Raw genomic sequence first — 15,000 nt, forward strand, 5'->3', positions numbered from 1 at the left:
AGGATCTTTGCTGTAACGTGACACTTCCTACGGCTCCCATAGGCTCTCAGAGCCCGGGAAAAAGCTGAACGATATCGAGGCAGCCTCTGGCTGAAACACATTATCGCGTTTGGCAAGTGGCCGATCAGAGTACTATGGGCTTAGGCGCGTGCCCGAGTCGACCCCGTGCTTTATTTTCTTTCCTCTTTTTACCTAAACGCAGATTCCCGGTCGGAATATTATCGCTTTTTTACGAGAAAAATGGCATAAAAATTTATTTTAAACAGCGGTTGACATGCTTCGAAGTACGGTAATGGAATATTTAGAATTTTTTTGTCACGAAATGCGCCATGCGTGCGACCCTGATTTACCATTTCGGATAGTGTCTTGAACGCATGAACAAAACGCCGCTATTTGGATATAACAATGGATTATTTGGGACCAAACCAACATTTGTTATTGAAGTAGAAGTCCTGGGAGTGCATTCTGACGAAGAACAGCAAAGGTAATAACATTTTTCTTATAGTAAATCTGACTTTGGTGAGGGCTAAACTTGCTGGGTGTCTAAATAGCTAGCCCGTGATGGCTGGGCTATCTACTGAGAATATTGCAAAATGTGCTTTCACCGAAAAGCTATTTTAAAATCGGACATATCGAGTGCATAGAGGAGTTCTGTATCTATAATTCTTAAAATAATTGTTATGTTTTTTGTGAACGTTTATCGTGAGTAATTTAGTAAATTCACCGGCAGTGTTCGGTGGGAATGCTAGTCACATGCTAGTCACATGCTAATGTAAAAAGCTGGTTTTTGATATAAATATGAACTTGATTGAACAAAACATGCATGTATTGTATAACATAATGTCCTAGGGTTGTCATCTGATGAAGATCATCAAAGGTTAGTGCTGCATTTAGCTGTGGTTTGGGTTTATGTGACATTATATGCTAGCTTGAAAAATGGGTGTCCCACCTAGCCCATAGAGGTTAACCAGGATGTATGAGTGGAGGATGCTGGGTAGTGTAGTTCTACCTTAACCAGGATGTACGAGTGGAGGATGCTGGGTAGTGTAGTTCTACCTTAACTAGGATGTATGAGTGGATGATGCTGGGTAGTGTAGTTCTACCTTAACCCGGATGTATAAGTGGAGGGTGCTGGGTAGTGTAGTTCCACCTTAACCAGGATGTATGAGTGGAGGATGTTGGGTAGTGTAGTTCTACCTGAACCAGGATTTATGAGTGGAGGATGCTGGGTAGTGTAGTTCTACCTGAACCAGGATGTATGAGTGGAGGATGCTGGGTAGTGTAGTTCTACCTTAACCAGGATGTATGAGTGGAGGATGCTGGGTAGTGTAGTTCTACACTATATATACAAAAGTATATGGACACCCCTTCGTTTTAGTGGATTCGGCTATTTTAGCCACATCCGTGTATAAAATCGAGCACAGAGCCATGCAATCTCCATAGACAAACATTGGCAGCAGAATGGCCTTACTGAAGAGCTCAGTGACTTTCAACGTGGCACCGTGACAGAATGCCACCTTTCCAACAAGTCAGTTTGTCAAATTTCTGCCCTGCTAGAGCTGCCCCGGTCAACTGTAAGTGCTGTTATTGTGAAGTAGAAACGTCTAGGAGCAACAACGGCTCAACCGTGAAGTGGTAGGCCACACAAGCTCACAGAACTGGACCGCCGAGTGCTGAAGCGCATAAAAATTGTCTGTCTTCGGTTGATGCTGGGTAGTGTAGTGGTATAGTAGTAGAGGATGCTGGGTAGTGTAGTGGTATACCAACACTACAGAGTTCCAAACTGCCTCTGGAAGCAACGTCAGCACAAGAACTGTTAGCCAGGAGCTTCATGAAATGGGTTTCCGTGGCCAAGCAGCCGCACACAAGCCTAAGATCACCATACGCAATGCCAAGTGTTGGCTGGAGTGGTGTAAAGCTCGCCGCCATTGGACTCTGGAGCAGTGGAAACGCCTTCTCTGGAGTGATGAATCACACTTCACCACCTGGCAGTCCGACGGTCAAATCTGGGTTTTGGCGGATGCCAGGAGAACGCTACCTGCCCAAAACCACAGTGCCCACTGTAAAGTTTGGTGGAGGACGAAGAATGGTCTCAGGCTGTTTTTCATGGTTTGGGCTATGCCCCTGGAGGATGCTGGGTAGTGTTGTTCTACCTTAACCAGGATATATGAGTGGAGAATGCTGAGAGTGTAGTGGTTTAGCAGTAGAGGATGCTGGGTAGTGTAGTGGTATAGTAGTAGAGGATGCTGGGTAGTGTAGTGGTATAGCGGTAGAGGATGCTGGATAGTGTAGTGGTTTAGCAGTAGAGGATGCTGGGTAGTGTAGTGGTATAGCAGTGGAGAATGCTGGGTAGTGTAGTGGTATAGCAGTGGAGAATGCTGGGTAGTGTAGTGGTAGAGCAGTGGAGAATGCTGGGTAGTGTAGTGGTATAGCAGTGGAGAATGCTGGGTAGTGTAGTGGTAAAGCGGTAGAGGATGCTGGGTAGTGTAGTGGTAGAGCGGTAGAGGATGCTGGGTAGTGTAGTGGTATAGCGGTAGAGGATGCTGGGTAGTGTAGTGGTATAGCGGTAGAGGATGCTGGGTAGTGTAGTGGTAGAGCAGTAGAGGATGCTGGGTAGTGTAGTGGTATAGCAGTAGAGGATGCTGGGTAGTATAGCGGTAGAGGATGCTGGGTAGTGTAGTGGTATAGCGGTAGAGGATGCGGGGTAGTGTAGTGGTAGAGCAGTAGAGGATGCTGGGTAGTGTAGTGGTATAGCAGTAGAGGATGCGGGGTAGTGTAGTGGTAGAGGATGCTGGGTAGTGTAGTGGTAGAGCAGTAGAGGATGCTGGGTAGTGTAGTGGTAGAGCAGTAGAGGATGCTGGGTAGTGTAGTGGGAGAGCAGTAGAGGATGCTGGGTAGTGTAGTGGTAGAGCAGTAGAGGATGCTGGGTAGTGTAGTATAGCAGTAGAGGATGCTGGGTAGTGTAGTGGTAGAGCAGTAGAGGATGCTGGGTAGTGTAGTGGTAGAGCAGTAGAGGATGCTGGGTAGTGTAGTGGTAGAGCAGTAGAGGATGCCTGGTAGTGTAGTGGTTTAGCAGTAGAGGATGCTGGGTAGTGTAGTGGTAGAGCAGTAGAGGATGCTGGGTAGTGTAGTGGTATAACGGTAGAGGATGCTGGGTAGTGTGGTGGTAGAGCAGTAGAGGATGCTGGGTAGTGTAATGGTAGAGCAGTAGAGGATGCTGGGTAGTGTAGTGGGAGAGCAGTAGAGGATGCTGGGTAGTGTAGTGGTAGAGCAGTAGAGGATGCTGTGTAGTGTAGTATAGCAGTAGAGGATGCTGGGTAGTGTAGTGGTAGAGCAGTAGAGGATTCTGGGTAGTGTAGTGGTAGAGCAGTAGAGGATGCTGGGTAGTGTAGTGGTAGAGCAGTAGAGGATGCTGTGTAGTGTAGTATAGCAGTAGAGGATGCTGGGTAGTGTAGTGGTAGAGCAGTAGAGGATTCTGGGTAGTGTAGTGGAAGAGCAGTAGAGGATGCTGGGTTGTGTAGTGGTAGAGCAGTAGAGGATGCTGGGTAGTGTAGTGGCATAGCAGTAGAGGATGCTGGGTAGTGTAATGGTATAGCAGTAGAGGATTCTGGGTAGTGTAGTGGAAGAGCAGTAGAGGATGCTGGGTTGTGTAGTGGTAGAGCAGTAGAGGATGCTGGGTAGTGTAGTGGTATAGCGGTAGAGGATGCTGGGTATTGTAGTGGTATATCGGTAGAGGATGCTGGGTAGTGTAGTGGTATAACGGTAGAGGATGCTGGGTAGTGTAGTGGTAGAGGATGCTGGGTAGTGTAGTTGTATAGCGGTAGAGGATGCTGGGTAGTGTAGTGGTATATCGGTAGAGGATGCTGGGTAGTGTAGTGGTATAACGGTAAAGGATGCTGGGTAGTGTAGTGGTATAGCAGTAGAGGATGCTGGGTAGTGTAATGGTAGAGGATGCTGGGTAGTGTAGTGGTATAGCAGTAGAGGATGCTGGGTAGTGTATTGGTATAGCAGTAGAGGATGCTGGGTAGTGTAGTGGTATAACGGTAAAGGATGCTGGGTAGTGTAGTGGTATAGCAGTAGAGGATGCTGGGTAGTGTATTGGTATAGCAGTAGAGGATGCTGGGTAGTGTAGTGGTATAACGGTAAAGGATGCTGGGTAGTGTAGTGGTATAGCGGTAGAGGATGCTGGGTAGTGTAGTGGTATATCGGTATAGGATGCTGGGTAGTGTAGTGGTATAACGGTAAAGGATGCTGGGTAGTGTAGTGGTATAGCGGTAGAGGATGCTGGGTAGTGTAGTGGTATATCGGTAGAGGATGCTGGGTAGTGTAGTGGTATAACGGTAAAGGATGCTGGGTAGTGTATTGGTATAGCAGTAGAGGATGCTGGGTAGTGTAGTGGTATAGCAGTAGAGGATGCTGGGTAGTGTAATGGTATAGCAGTAGAAAATGCTGGGTAGTGTAGTGGTATAACGGTAAAGGATGCTGGGTAGTGTAGTGGTATAGCAGTAGAGGATGCTGGGTAGTGTAATGGTATAGCAGTAGAAAATGCTGGGTAGTGGTAGAGCGGTAGAGGATGCTGGGTAGTGTAGTGGTAGAGCGGTAGAGGATGCTGGGTAGTGTAGTGGTAGAGGATGCTGGGTAGTGTAGTGGTATAGCGGTAGAGGATGCTGGGTAGTGTAGTGGTATAGCGGTAGAGGATGCTGGGTAGTGTAGTGGTATAACGGTAAAGGATGCTGGGTAGTGTAGTGGTATAACGGTAAAGGATGCTGGGTAGTGTAGTTGTATAGCGGTAGAGGATGCTGGGTATTGTAGTGGTATATCGGTAGAGGATGCTGGGTAGTGTAGTGGTATAACGGTAAAGGATGCTGGGTAGTGTAGTGGTATAGCAGTAGAGGATGCTGGGTAGTGTAGTGGTAGAGGATGCTGGGTAGTGTAGTGGTATATCGGTAGAGGATGCTGGGTAGTGTAGTGGTATAGCGGTAGAGGATGCTGGGTAGTGTAGTGGTAGAGGATGCTGGGTAGTGTAGTGGTATATCGGTAGAGGATGCTGGGTAGTGTAGTGGCATAGCAGTAGAGGATGCTGGGTAGTGTAGTGGTAGAGGATGCTGGGTAGTGTAGTGGTAGAGGATGCTGGGTAGTGTAGTGGTATATCGGTAGAGGATGCTGGGTAGTGTAGTGGTATAACGGTAAAGGATGCTGGGTAGTGTAGTGGTATAGCAGTAGAGGATGCTGGGTAGTGTAATGGTATAGCAGTAGAAAATGCTGGGTAGTGTAGTGGGAGAGCAGTAGAGGATGCTGGGTAGTGTAATGGTATAGCAGTAGAGGATGCTGGGTAGTGTAGTTCTACCTTAACCAGTATGTATGAGTGGAGGATCATGAGGTTGGTGTTCATCTCAGCAGGGATTCTGATCTTCTGTGTCTGCAGCTCAGTGTACATGCTGAACAGCACGTCATGGGCGTTACGGTAGTTCCCTGGAACACACATGCACACAAACACGTGCTTTATGACATGTACATGAGTGTGTGTATATATGAGTGTTTGTGTGTATATGCAGTACCAGTCAAACGTTTGGACACCTATTCATTCAAGGGTTTTTCTTTATTTTTACTATTTTCTACATTGTAGAATAATAGTGACAACATCAACACTATGAAATAACACATGTGGAATCATGTAGTAACCAAAAAGTGTTAAAACAAAAATAATATATATTTTACATTTGAGATTCTTCAAAGTAGCCACCCTTTGCCTTGATGACAGCTTTGCCCACTCTTCCCATTCTCTCAACCAGCTTCATGAGGTAGTCACAAATTAACTTTAACAAGGCACACCTGTTAATTGAAATGCATTCCAGGTGACTACCTCATGAAGCTGGTTGAGAGAATGCCAAGAGTGTGCAAAGCTGTCATGAAGGCAAAGGGTGGCTACTTTGAAGAATCTCAAGTGTAAAATATATATATTTTTTGTTTTAACACTTTTTTGGTTACTACATGATTCCATAGTTTTGATGTCTTCACTATTATTCTGCAGCGATACGCCATCCCATCTGGTTTGCGCTTAGTGGGACTATAATTTGTTTTTCAACAGGATAATGACCAAGAAGGAGAGTGATGGAGTGCTGCATCAGCTGACCTGGCCTCCACAATCACCCGACCTCAACCCAATCGAAATGGTTTGGTTTGAGTTGGACCGTAGAGTGAAGGAAAAGCAGCCACCAAGTGCTCAGCATATGTGGGAACTCCTTCAAAACTGTTGGAAAAGCATTCCAGGTGAAGCTGGTTGAGAGAATGCCAAGAGTGTGCAAAGCTGTCATCAAGGCAAAGGATGGCACTTTGATGAATGTCAAACATAGAATATATTTTTAATTTGTTTAACACTTTTTTGGTTACTACATGATTCCATATGTGTTATTTCATAGTGTTGATGTCTTCACTATTATTCTACAATGTAGAAAATAGTCAAAATAAAGAAAAACCCTTGAATGAGTCGGTGTGTCCAAACTTTTGACTGGTACTGTGTGTGTGTGTGTATGTATATATATATATATATATATTATGTATAATTGTTATATATTATATATATATATATATATATATATATATATATATATATATATATATATATATATATATATAAATAATGTATATATATATATATATATTTTATATTATATATTATATATAAAATATATATTATATATTTTATATATATATATATTATATATATATATATATATATATATATATATATATATATATATATATATATATATATATATATATATATATAATGTATAATCTATATATATATAATTGATATATAATTGATATATATTATATACTAAATATATTATATACATTAAATATATAAAATATATTATATATATAAAATCTATATATAAAATCTATAAAATGTATGAGTGTGTACCTGCAGACTGCTCCTCTCTAGCGATGATGATTGCAGTACATGCTGCCTCTCTGTACTGCAGCAGGCCCATGTAGAGACGGAACAGATACTTGGCATCCTGGGAGGAGGGGAAGACAACAACATCACTCAGTGATAGGCTCCCTGTCAGACGGCAGCCAATCAGAGGGCACGTCAGAGAGAGCAAACACATGGCTTGGCTGGCAGGGTGGGGACAGAGAGCCCACAGAATGCTTATAGTGTAAAATAAAGATTTAAAGTCTCTCTCTCTCTCTCTCTCTCTCTCTCTGTCTCCTCTCTGTCTCCTCTCTGTCTGTCTGTCTCTCTCTCTGTCTCCGTCTCTCTCTCTCTGTCTCTCTCTCTGTCTGTCTCTCTCTCTATCTGTCTCTCTCTCTCTCTCTCTCTCTCTCTCTGTCTCCTTCTCTCTCTCTCTCTGTCTCCTTCTCTCTCTCTCTCTGTCTCCTTCTCTCTCTCTCTCTGTCTCCTTCTCTCTCTCTATCTGTCTGTCTCTCTCTCTCTCTCTCTCTCTCTCTGTCTCCCTCTCTCTCTCTCTCTCTCTCCCTCTCTCTCTCTCTTTCCCTCCCTCCCTCCCTCCCTCCCTCCCTCCCTCCCTCCCTGAGAGAGAGTCAGAGGAAAAACAGAAGAACAGGAAAGAGCAAGCTAGGGGAAAGAAAAGCCAAACGACTATTCCAATCAATTAAAGACAGACAGATAGATATTGATAAGGTAGTATAATACTGATTACCTTGGGCATGCCGTCACTCTCCCCCATCAGGTAATCAATCAGCTGATTGGTCAAAGACTCATCCTTGGCTTGTCCCACCTGGAAAACACACACAGTCTTGTATAACTAACCTTGTGGGGACACACTTACCCTAAAACACACAGTCTTGTATAACTAACCTTGTGGGGACACACACACACACACACACACAGTCTTGTATAACTAACCTTGTGGGGACACACACACACACACACACAGTCTTGTATAACTAACCTTGTGGGGACACACACATACACACACAGTCTTGTATAACTAACCTTGTGGGGACACACACACACAGTCTTGTATAACTAACCTTGTGGGGACACACACACACACACAGTCTTGTATAACTAACCTTGTGGGGACACACTTACCCTAAAACACACAGTCTTGTATAACTAACCTTGTGGGGACACACTTACCCTAAAACACACAGTCTTGTATAACTAACCTTGTGGGGACATACAATTCAGTCCCATTCAAAACCCCTGAACCTAATTACATGTTAGTCATTTAGCAGACGCTCTTAGCCAGAACGACTTACAGTTCTTACGCCCAGACATGTACACACACACACACACACACACACACACACACACACACACACACACACACACACACACACACACACACACACACACAGTCTTGTATAACTAACCTTGTGGGGACACAATTCAGTCCTATTCAAAATACTATTTTCCCTAACCCCTAGCTCCTAACCCATACTCTTAATCCTAACCCTAGCTCCTAACCCATACTCTTAACCCTAACCCTAGCTCCTAACCCATACTCTTAACCCTAAACCCTAGTTCCTAACCCATACTCTTAACCCTAAACCCTAGCTCCTAACCCATACTCTTAACCCTAAACCCTAGCTCCTAACCCATACTCTTAACCCTAAACCCTAGTTCCTAACCCATACTCTTAACCCTAAACCCTAGCTCCTAACCCATACTCTTAACCCCAAACCCTAAACCCTAACCCATACTCTTAACCCTAAACCCTAGCTCCTAACCCATACTCTTAACCCCAAACCCTAAACCCTAACCCATACTCTTAACCCTAAACCCTAGCTCCTAACCCATACTCTTAACCCCAAACCCTAAACCCTAACCCATACTCTTAACCCTAAACCCTAGCTCCTAACCCATACTCTTAACCCCAAACCCTAGCTCCTAACCCATACTCTTAACCCTAAACCCTAGCTCCTAACCTTAGTTCCTAACCCTAGTTCCTAACCCTAGTTCCTAACCCTACCTCCTAACCCTAGCCCCTAACTCTAGCCCCTAACCCTAGCTCCTAACCCTAGCTCCTAACCCTAGCTCCTAACTCTAGCTCCTAGCCCCTAACCCTACCTCCTAACCCTAGCCCCTAACCCTAGCCCCTAACCCTAGCTCCTAACCCTAGCTCCTAACCCTAGCTCCTAACCCATACTCTTAACCCTAAACCCTAGCTCCTAACCCATACTCTTAACCCTAAACCCTAGTTCCTAACCCATACTCTTAACCCTAACCCTTGTTCCTAACCCTAACCCTAGGTCCTAACCCATACTTCTAACCATAACCTTTGTTCCTAACCCTAACCCTAGTTCCCAACCCATACTCTTAACCCTAAACCCTAAACCCTAGCTCCTAACCCATACTCTTAACCCTAAACCCTAGCTCCTAACCCATACTCTTAACCCTAAACCCTAAACCCTAACCCATACTCTTAACCCTAAACCCTAGCTCCTAACCCATACTCTTAACCCCAAACCCTAAACCATACTCTTAACCCTAAACCCTAGCTCCTAACCCATACTCTTAACCCCAAACCCTAGCTCCTAACCCATACTCTTAACCCTAAACCCTAGCTCCTAACCTTAGTTCCTAACCCTAGTTCCTAACCCTACCTCCTAACCCTAGCCCCTAACCCTAGCCCCTAACCCTAGCTCCTAACCCTAGCTCCTAACTCTAGCTCCTAGCCCCTAACCCTACCTCCTAACCCTAGCCCCTAACCCTAGCCCCTAACCCTAGCTCCTAACCCTAGCTCCTAACCCTAGCTCCTAGCCCCTAACCCTACCTCCTAACCCTAGCTCCTAACCCTAGCTCCTAACCCTAGCTCCTAACCCTAGCTCCTAACCCTAGCTCCTAACCCTAACCCTACCTCCTAACCCTAGCTCCTAACCCTAGCTCCTAACCCTAGCTCCTAGCCCCTAACCCTACCTCCTAACCCTACCTCCTAACCCTAGCTCCTAACCCTACCTCCTAACCCTAAACCCTAACCCTACCTCCTAACCCTAGCTCCTAACCCTAAACCCGCTACAAACAGCATTTGACCTTGTGGGGACCAACAAAATGTCCCCAGTTGGTCAAATGTTAGTTAGTTTACTATTAGTGTGGAGACTTCTGGTCCAAGTTTAGTTAAACACACACACGCACAGAACACACACACACACACACTCCTCACCGTCTCTATAGCCATCTCGATGGCCAGGTTGTCATCAGTGTTGGGACATTTCAGGAAGTGCTTCAGAGCCTGAGAGAGAGAGAGAAGAGTAAAGAGAGAGAGAAGAAGAGAAGACAGAGAGAGAGAGAGAGAGAGAGAGAGAGAGAGAGACAGAGAGAGAGAGAGAGAGAGAGAGAGAGAGAGAGAGAGAGAGAGAGAGAGAGAGACAGACAGACAGAGACAGAGAGACAGAGAGAGACAGAGAGAGAGAGAGAGAGAGAGAGAGAGAGAGAGAGAGAGAGAGAGAGAGAGACAGAGAGAGAGAGAGAGAGACAGACAGACAGACAGACAGACAGACAGATAGACAGATAGACAGATACATAGATACATAGATACATAGACAGATAGATAGATAGATAGATAGATAGATAGATAGATAGATAGATAGATAGATAGATAGATAGATAGATAGATAGATAGATAGATAGATAGATAGATAGATAGATAGATAGATAGATAGATAGATAGATAGATAGATAGATAGATAGATAGATAGATAGATAGATAGATAGATAGATAGATAGATAGATGTCCATACTTTGCTGTACTGGCCAGACTTGTGGAAGAACTTCCCAGCCTGGAGGTGTTTGTTCTGCCCCTGGAAGTAGAGAGCAATACTCTGGTAGTCCTCCTGGGTGGCCTCAGAGCCTGCACACACACACACACACACACACACACACACACACACACACACACACACACACACACACACACACAGAGAGAGAAATACTCACTACTTTCCACTGATATATGAATGCAGCAACACTAACAGGGTACATCTGATAGGAAGAAAAACGACAGACAGACAGAAAGACAGACAGACCCCCCCCTCCTCTCAGCCAACAGACCCCCCCTCCTCCTCCTAGCCCCCTCCCCCCCTCCTCCTCTCAGCCCAGCCCCCCTCCTCCTCCCAGACCCCCCTCCTCCTCTCAGCCCACAGACCCCCCCCTCCTCCTCCCAGCCCCCTCCCCTCCTCTCAGCCCAGAGACAGAGAGACTGACTGATGATGTCTGCGTAGCTGTCCATCTGCCCGTGCTGCTGAGCCAACTGGAAGGCCTCGTCGTTACAGTGGGACAACACCAGGAACTGGATGGCTGAACCATAGTCACTGAGACGCAGGAAGAACCTGAAACACACACACACACACACACACGCGCACACACACACACACACACACACACACACGCACACGCACGCGCACGCACACACACACACACACACACACACGCGCACACACACACACACACACACACACACACACACACACACACACACAACTGTAGTCACACACCGCACATTCCACATAGAATCATAATAAAAGTAGTCTGTCCCTCTGACTGACTGTCTGTCCCTCTGACTGTCTGTCCCTCTGACTGACTGTCTGATCCTCTGACTGTGTGACTGTCTCTCTGACTGACTGTCTGTCCCTCTGACTGTCTGTCCCTCTGACTGACTGTCTGATCCTCTGACTGTGTGACTGTCTCTCTGACTGACTGTCTGACTGTCTCTCTGACTGACTGTCTGACTGTCTCTCTGACTGACTGACTGTCCCTCTGACTGTCTGTCCCTCTGACTGTCTGTCCCTCTGACTGTGTGACTGTCTCTCTGACTGACTGTCTCTCTGACTGTCCCTCTGACTATGTGACTGTCTGTCTCTCTGACTGACTGACCATCTGTCTGTCTCTCTGACTGACTGTCTGTCTCTCTGACTGACTGTCTGTCCCTCTGACTGACTGTCTGTCCCTCTGACTGACTGTCTGATCCTCTGACTGTGTGACTGTCTCTCTGACTGACTGTCTGTCCCTCTGACTGTCTGTCCCTCTGACTGACTGTCTGATCCTCTGACTGTGTGACTGTCTCTCTGACTGACTGTCTGACTGTCTCTCTGACTGTGTGACTGTCTCTTTGACTGACTGTCTGACTGTCTCTCTGACTGTCCCTCTGACTGACTGTCTGTCCCTCTGACTGACTGTCCCTCTGACTGTCTGTCCCTCTGACTGTGTGACTGTCTCTCTGACTGACTGTCTCTCTGACTGTCCCTCTGACTATGTGACTGTCTGTCTCTCTGACTGACTGACCGTCTGTCTGTCTCTCTGACTGACTGTCTGTCTGACTGTTTGTCCCTCTGACTGCCTGTCCCTCTGACTGACTGTCTGATCCTCTGACTGACTGTCTGTCCCTCTGACTGTCTCTCTGACTGACTGTCTGTCTGACTGTTTGTCCCTCTGACTGCCTGTCCCTCAGACTGACTGTCTGATCCTCTGACTGACTGTCTGTCCCTCTGACTGTCTGTCTGACTGACTGTCTGTCCCTCTGACTGTGTGACTGTCCCTCTGACTGACTGACCGTCTGTCTGTCTCTCTGACTGACTGTTTGTCCCTTTGACTGTCTGTCCCTCTGACTGACTGTCTGATCCTCTGACTGACTGTCTGTCCCTCTGACTGTCTGTCTGACTGACTGTCTGTCCCTCTGACTGTGTGACTGTCCCTCTGACTGACTGACCGTCCGTCCGTCCGTCCGTCCGTCCGTCTGTCTGTCCCCACCTGGCAACCATCTTGGCCCCGTCGATGCTCTGCGTCTCTCTGACAATGCGGACGGCGTCTTCAGGGTTGTTGAGGTGTTCCAGCAACACCCGGATCACATTATCCCAGTCTCTGGCACTCTCATAGGCCTGGGCAGCCTCCTTAAACCTGACACACACACAACATTATCCCAGTCCCTGGCCCTCTCATAGGCCTGGGCAGCCTCCTTAAACCTGACACACACACAACATTATCCCAGTCCCTGGCCCTCTCATAGGCCTGGGCAGCCTCCTTAAACCTGTCACACACAACATTATCCCAGTCCCTCACACTGACTCCTTAAACCTGTCACACACAACATTATCCCAGTCCCTGGCACTCTCATAGGCCTGGGCAGCCTCCTTAAACCTGTCACACACAACATTATCCCAGTCCCTCACACTGACTCCTTAAACCTGTCACACACAACATTATCCCAGTCCCTGGTACTCTCATAGGCCTGGGCAGCCTCCTTAAACCTGTCACACACACAACATTATCCCAGTCCCTGGCACTCTCATAGGCCTGGGCAGCCTCCTTAAACCTGACACACACAACATTATCCCAGTCCCTGGTACTCTCATAGGCCTGGGCAGCCTCCTTAAACCTGACACACACACAACATTATCCCAGTCCCTGGCCCTCTCATAGGCCTGGGCAGCCTCCTTAAACCTGACACACACACAACATTATCCCAGTCCCTGGTACTCTCATAGGCCTGGGCAGCCTCCTTAAACCTGACACACACACAACATTATCCCAGTCCCTCACACTGACTCCTTAAACCTGACACACACACAACATTATCCCAGTCCCTGGCCCTCTCATAGGCCTGGGCAGCCTCCTTAAACCTGACACACACACAACATTATCCCAGTCCCTGGCACTCTCATAGGCCTGGGCAGCCTCCTTAAACCTGACACACACACAACATTATCCCAGTCCCTCACACTGACTCCTTAAACCTGACACACACAACATTATCCCAGTCCCTGGTCCTCTCATAGGCCTGGGCAGCCTCCTTAAACCTGACACACACACAACATTATCCCAGTCCCTGGCACTCTCATAGGCCTGGGCAGCCTCCTTAAACCTGACACACACACACCATTATCCCAGTCTCTGGCACTCTCATAGGCCTGGGCAGCCTCCTTAAACCTGACACACACACAACATTATCCCAGTCCCTGGCCCTCTCATAGGCCTGGGCAGCCTCCTTAAACCTGACACACACACAACATTATCCCAGTCCCTGGCACTCTCATAGGCCTGGGCAGCCTCCTTAAACCTGACACACACACAACATTATCCCAGTCCCTGGTACTCTCATAGGCCTGGGCAGCCTCCTTAAACCTGACACACACACAACATTATCCCAGTCCCTGGCCCTCTCATAGGCCTGGGCAGCCTCCTTAAACCTGACACACACACAACATTATCCCAGTCCCTCACACTGACTCCTTAAACCTGACACACACACAACATTATCCCAGTCCCTGGCACTCTCATAGGCCTGGGCAGCCTCCTTAAACCTGACACACACACAACATTATCCCAGTCCCTCACACTGTCTCCTTAAACACACAATATTATCCCAGTCCCTCACACTGTCTCCTTAAACACACAACATTATCCCAGTCCCCTCACACTGTCTCCTTAAACACACAATATTATCCCAGTCCCCTCACACTGTCTCCTTAAACACACAACATTATCCCAGTCCCTCACACTTCTCCTTAAACACACAACATTATCCCAGTCCCTCACACTGGCTACTTAAACACACAATATTATCCCAGTCCCCTCACACTGTCTCCTTAAACACACAACATTATCCCAGTCCCTCACACTGTCTCCTTAAACACACAACATTATCCCAGTCCTTCACACTGTCTCCTTAAACACACAATATTATCCCAGTCCCCTCACACTGTCTCCTTAAACACACAACATTATCCCAGTCCCCTCACACTGTCTCCTTAAACACACAACATTATCCCAGTCCCCTCACACTGTCTCCTTAAACCACAGCGGTGGTACCTACTTTCCGTCCATCTCCTTGGCCTTGGCGTACTGCAGGTGGATCTTAGGAGATGAGACCTGAGGAAGTAACTCTCCTACTTTAGACCTGAGAGAGAGAGATGGGGAGGGAGAGGGAGAGAGAGGGAGAGAGAGGGAGAGAAAGAGAGAGAGAGAGGGAGAGAGAGGGAGAGAGAGACAGAGAGAGAGAAAGAGAGAGAGAGAGAGAGAGACGCAGAGGG

At 46.9% G+C, this 15,000-nt stretch overlaps 1 protein-coding gene across 1 annotated transcript in view; it reads right to left on the minus strand.

Annotated features, from left to right (window-relative positions):
• The window catches only part of LOC106592379 (WD repeat-containing protein 19), a gene marked incomplete at its 5' end in the record, with an annotated part of 23,585 nt that overhangs the window by 5,699 nt on the left and 2,886 nt on the right, over nt 1–15,000 (minus strand). Inside the window, 8 exon segments of the mRNA XM_045713073.1 lie at nt 5,348–5,472; nt 6,929–7,025; nt 7,671–7,748; nt 10,140–10,208; nt 10,717–10,826; nt 11,180–11,304; nt 12,722–12,868; nt 14,784–14,867. Of these exon segments, the coding sequence (XP_045569029.1) occupies nt 5,348–5,472; nt 6,929–7,025; nt 7,671–7,748; nt 10,140–10,208; nt 10,717–10,826; nt 11,180–11,304; nt 12,722–12,868; nt 14,784–14,867 (835 nt within the window).

The sequence above is a fragment of the Salmo salar genome, unplaced genomic scaffold (assembly GCF_905237065.1).
Source record: "Salmo salar unplaced genomic scaffold, Ssal_v3.1, whole genome shotgun sequence".
In the NCBI taxonomy this organism is placed as follows: domain Eukaryota; kingdom Metazoa; phylum Chordata; class Actinopteri; order Salmoniformes; family Salmonidae; genus Salmo; species Salmo salar.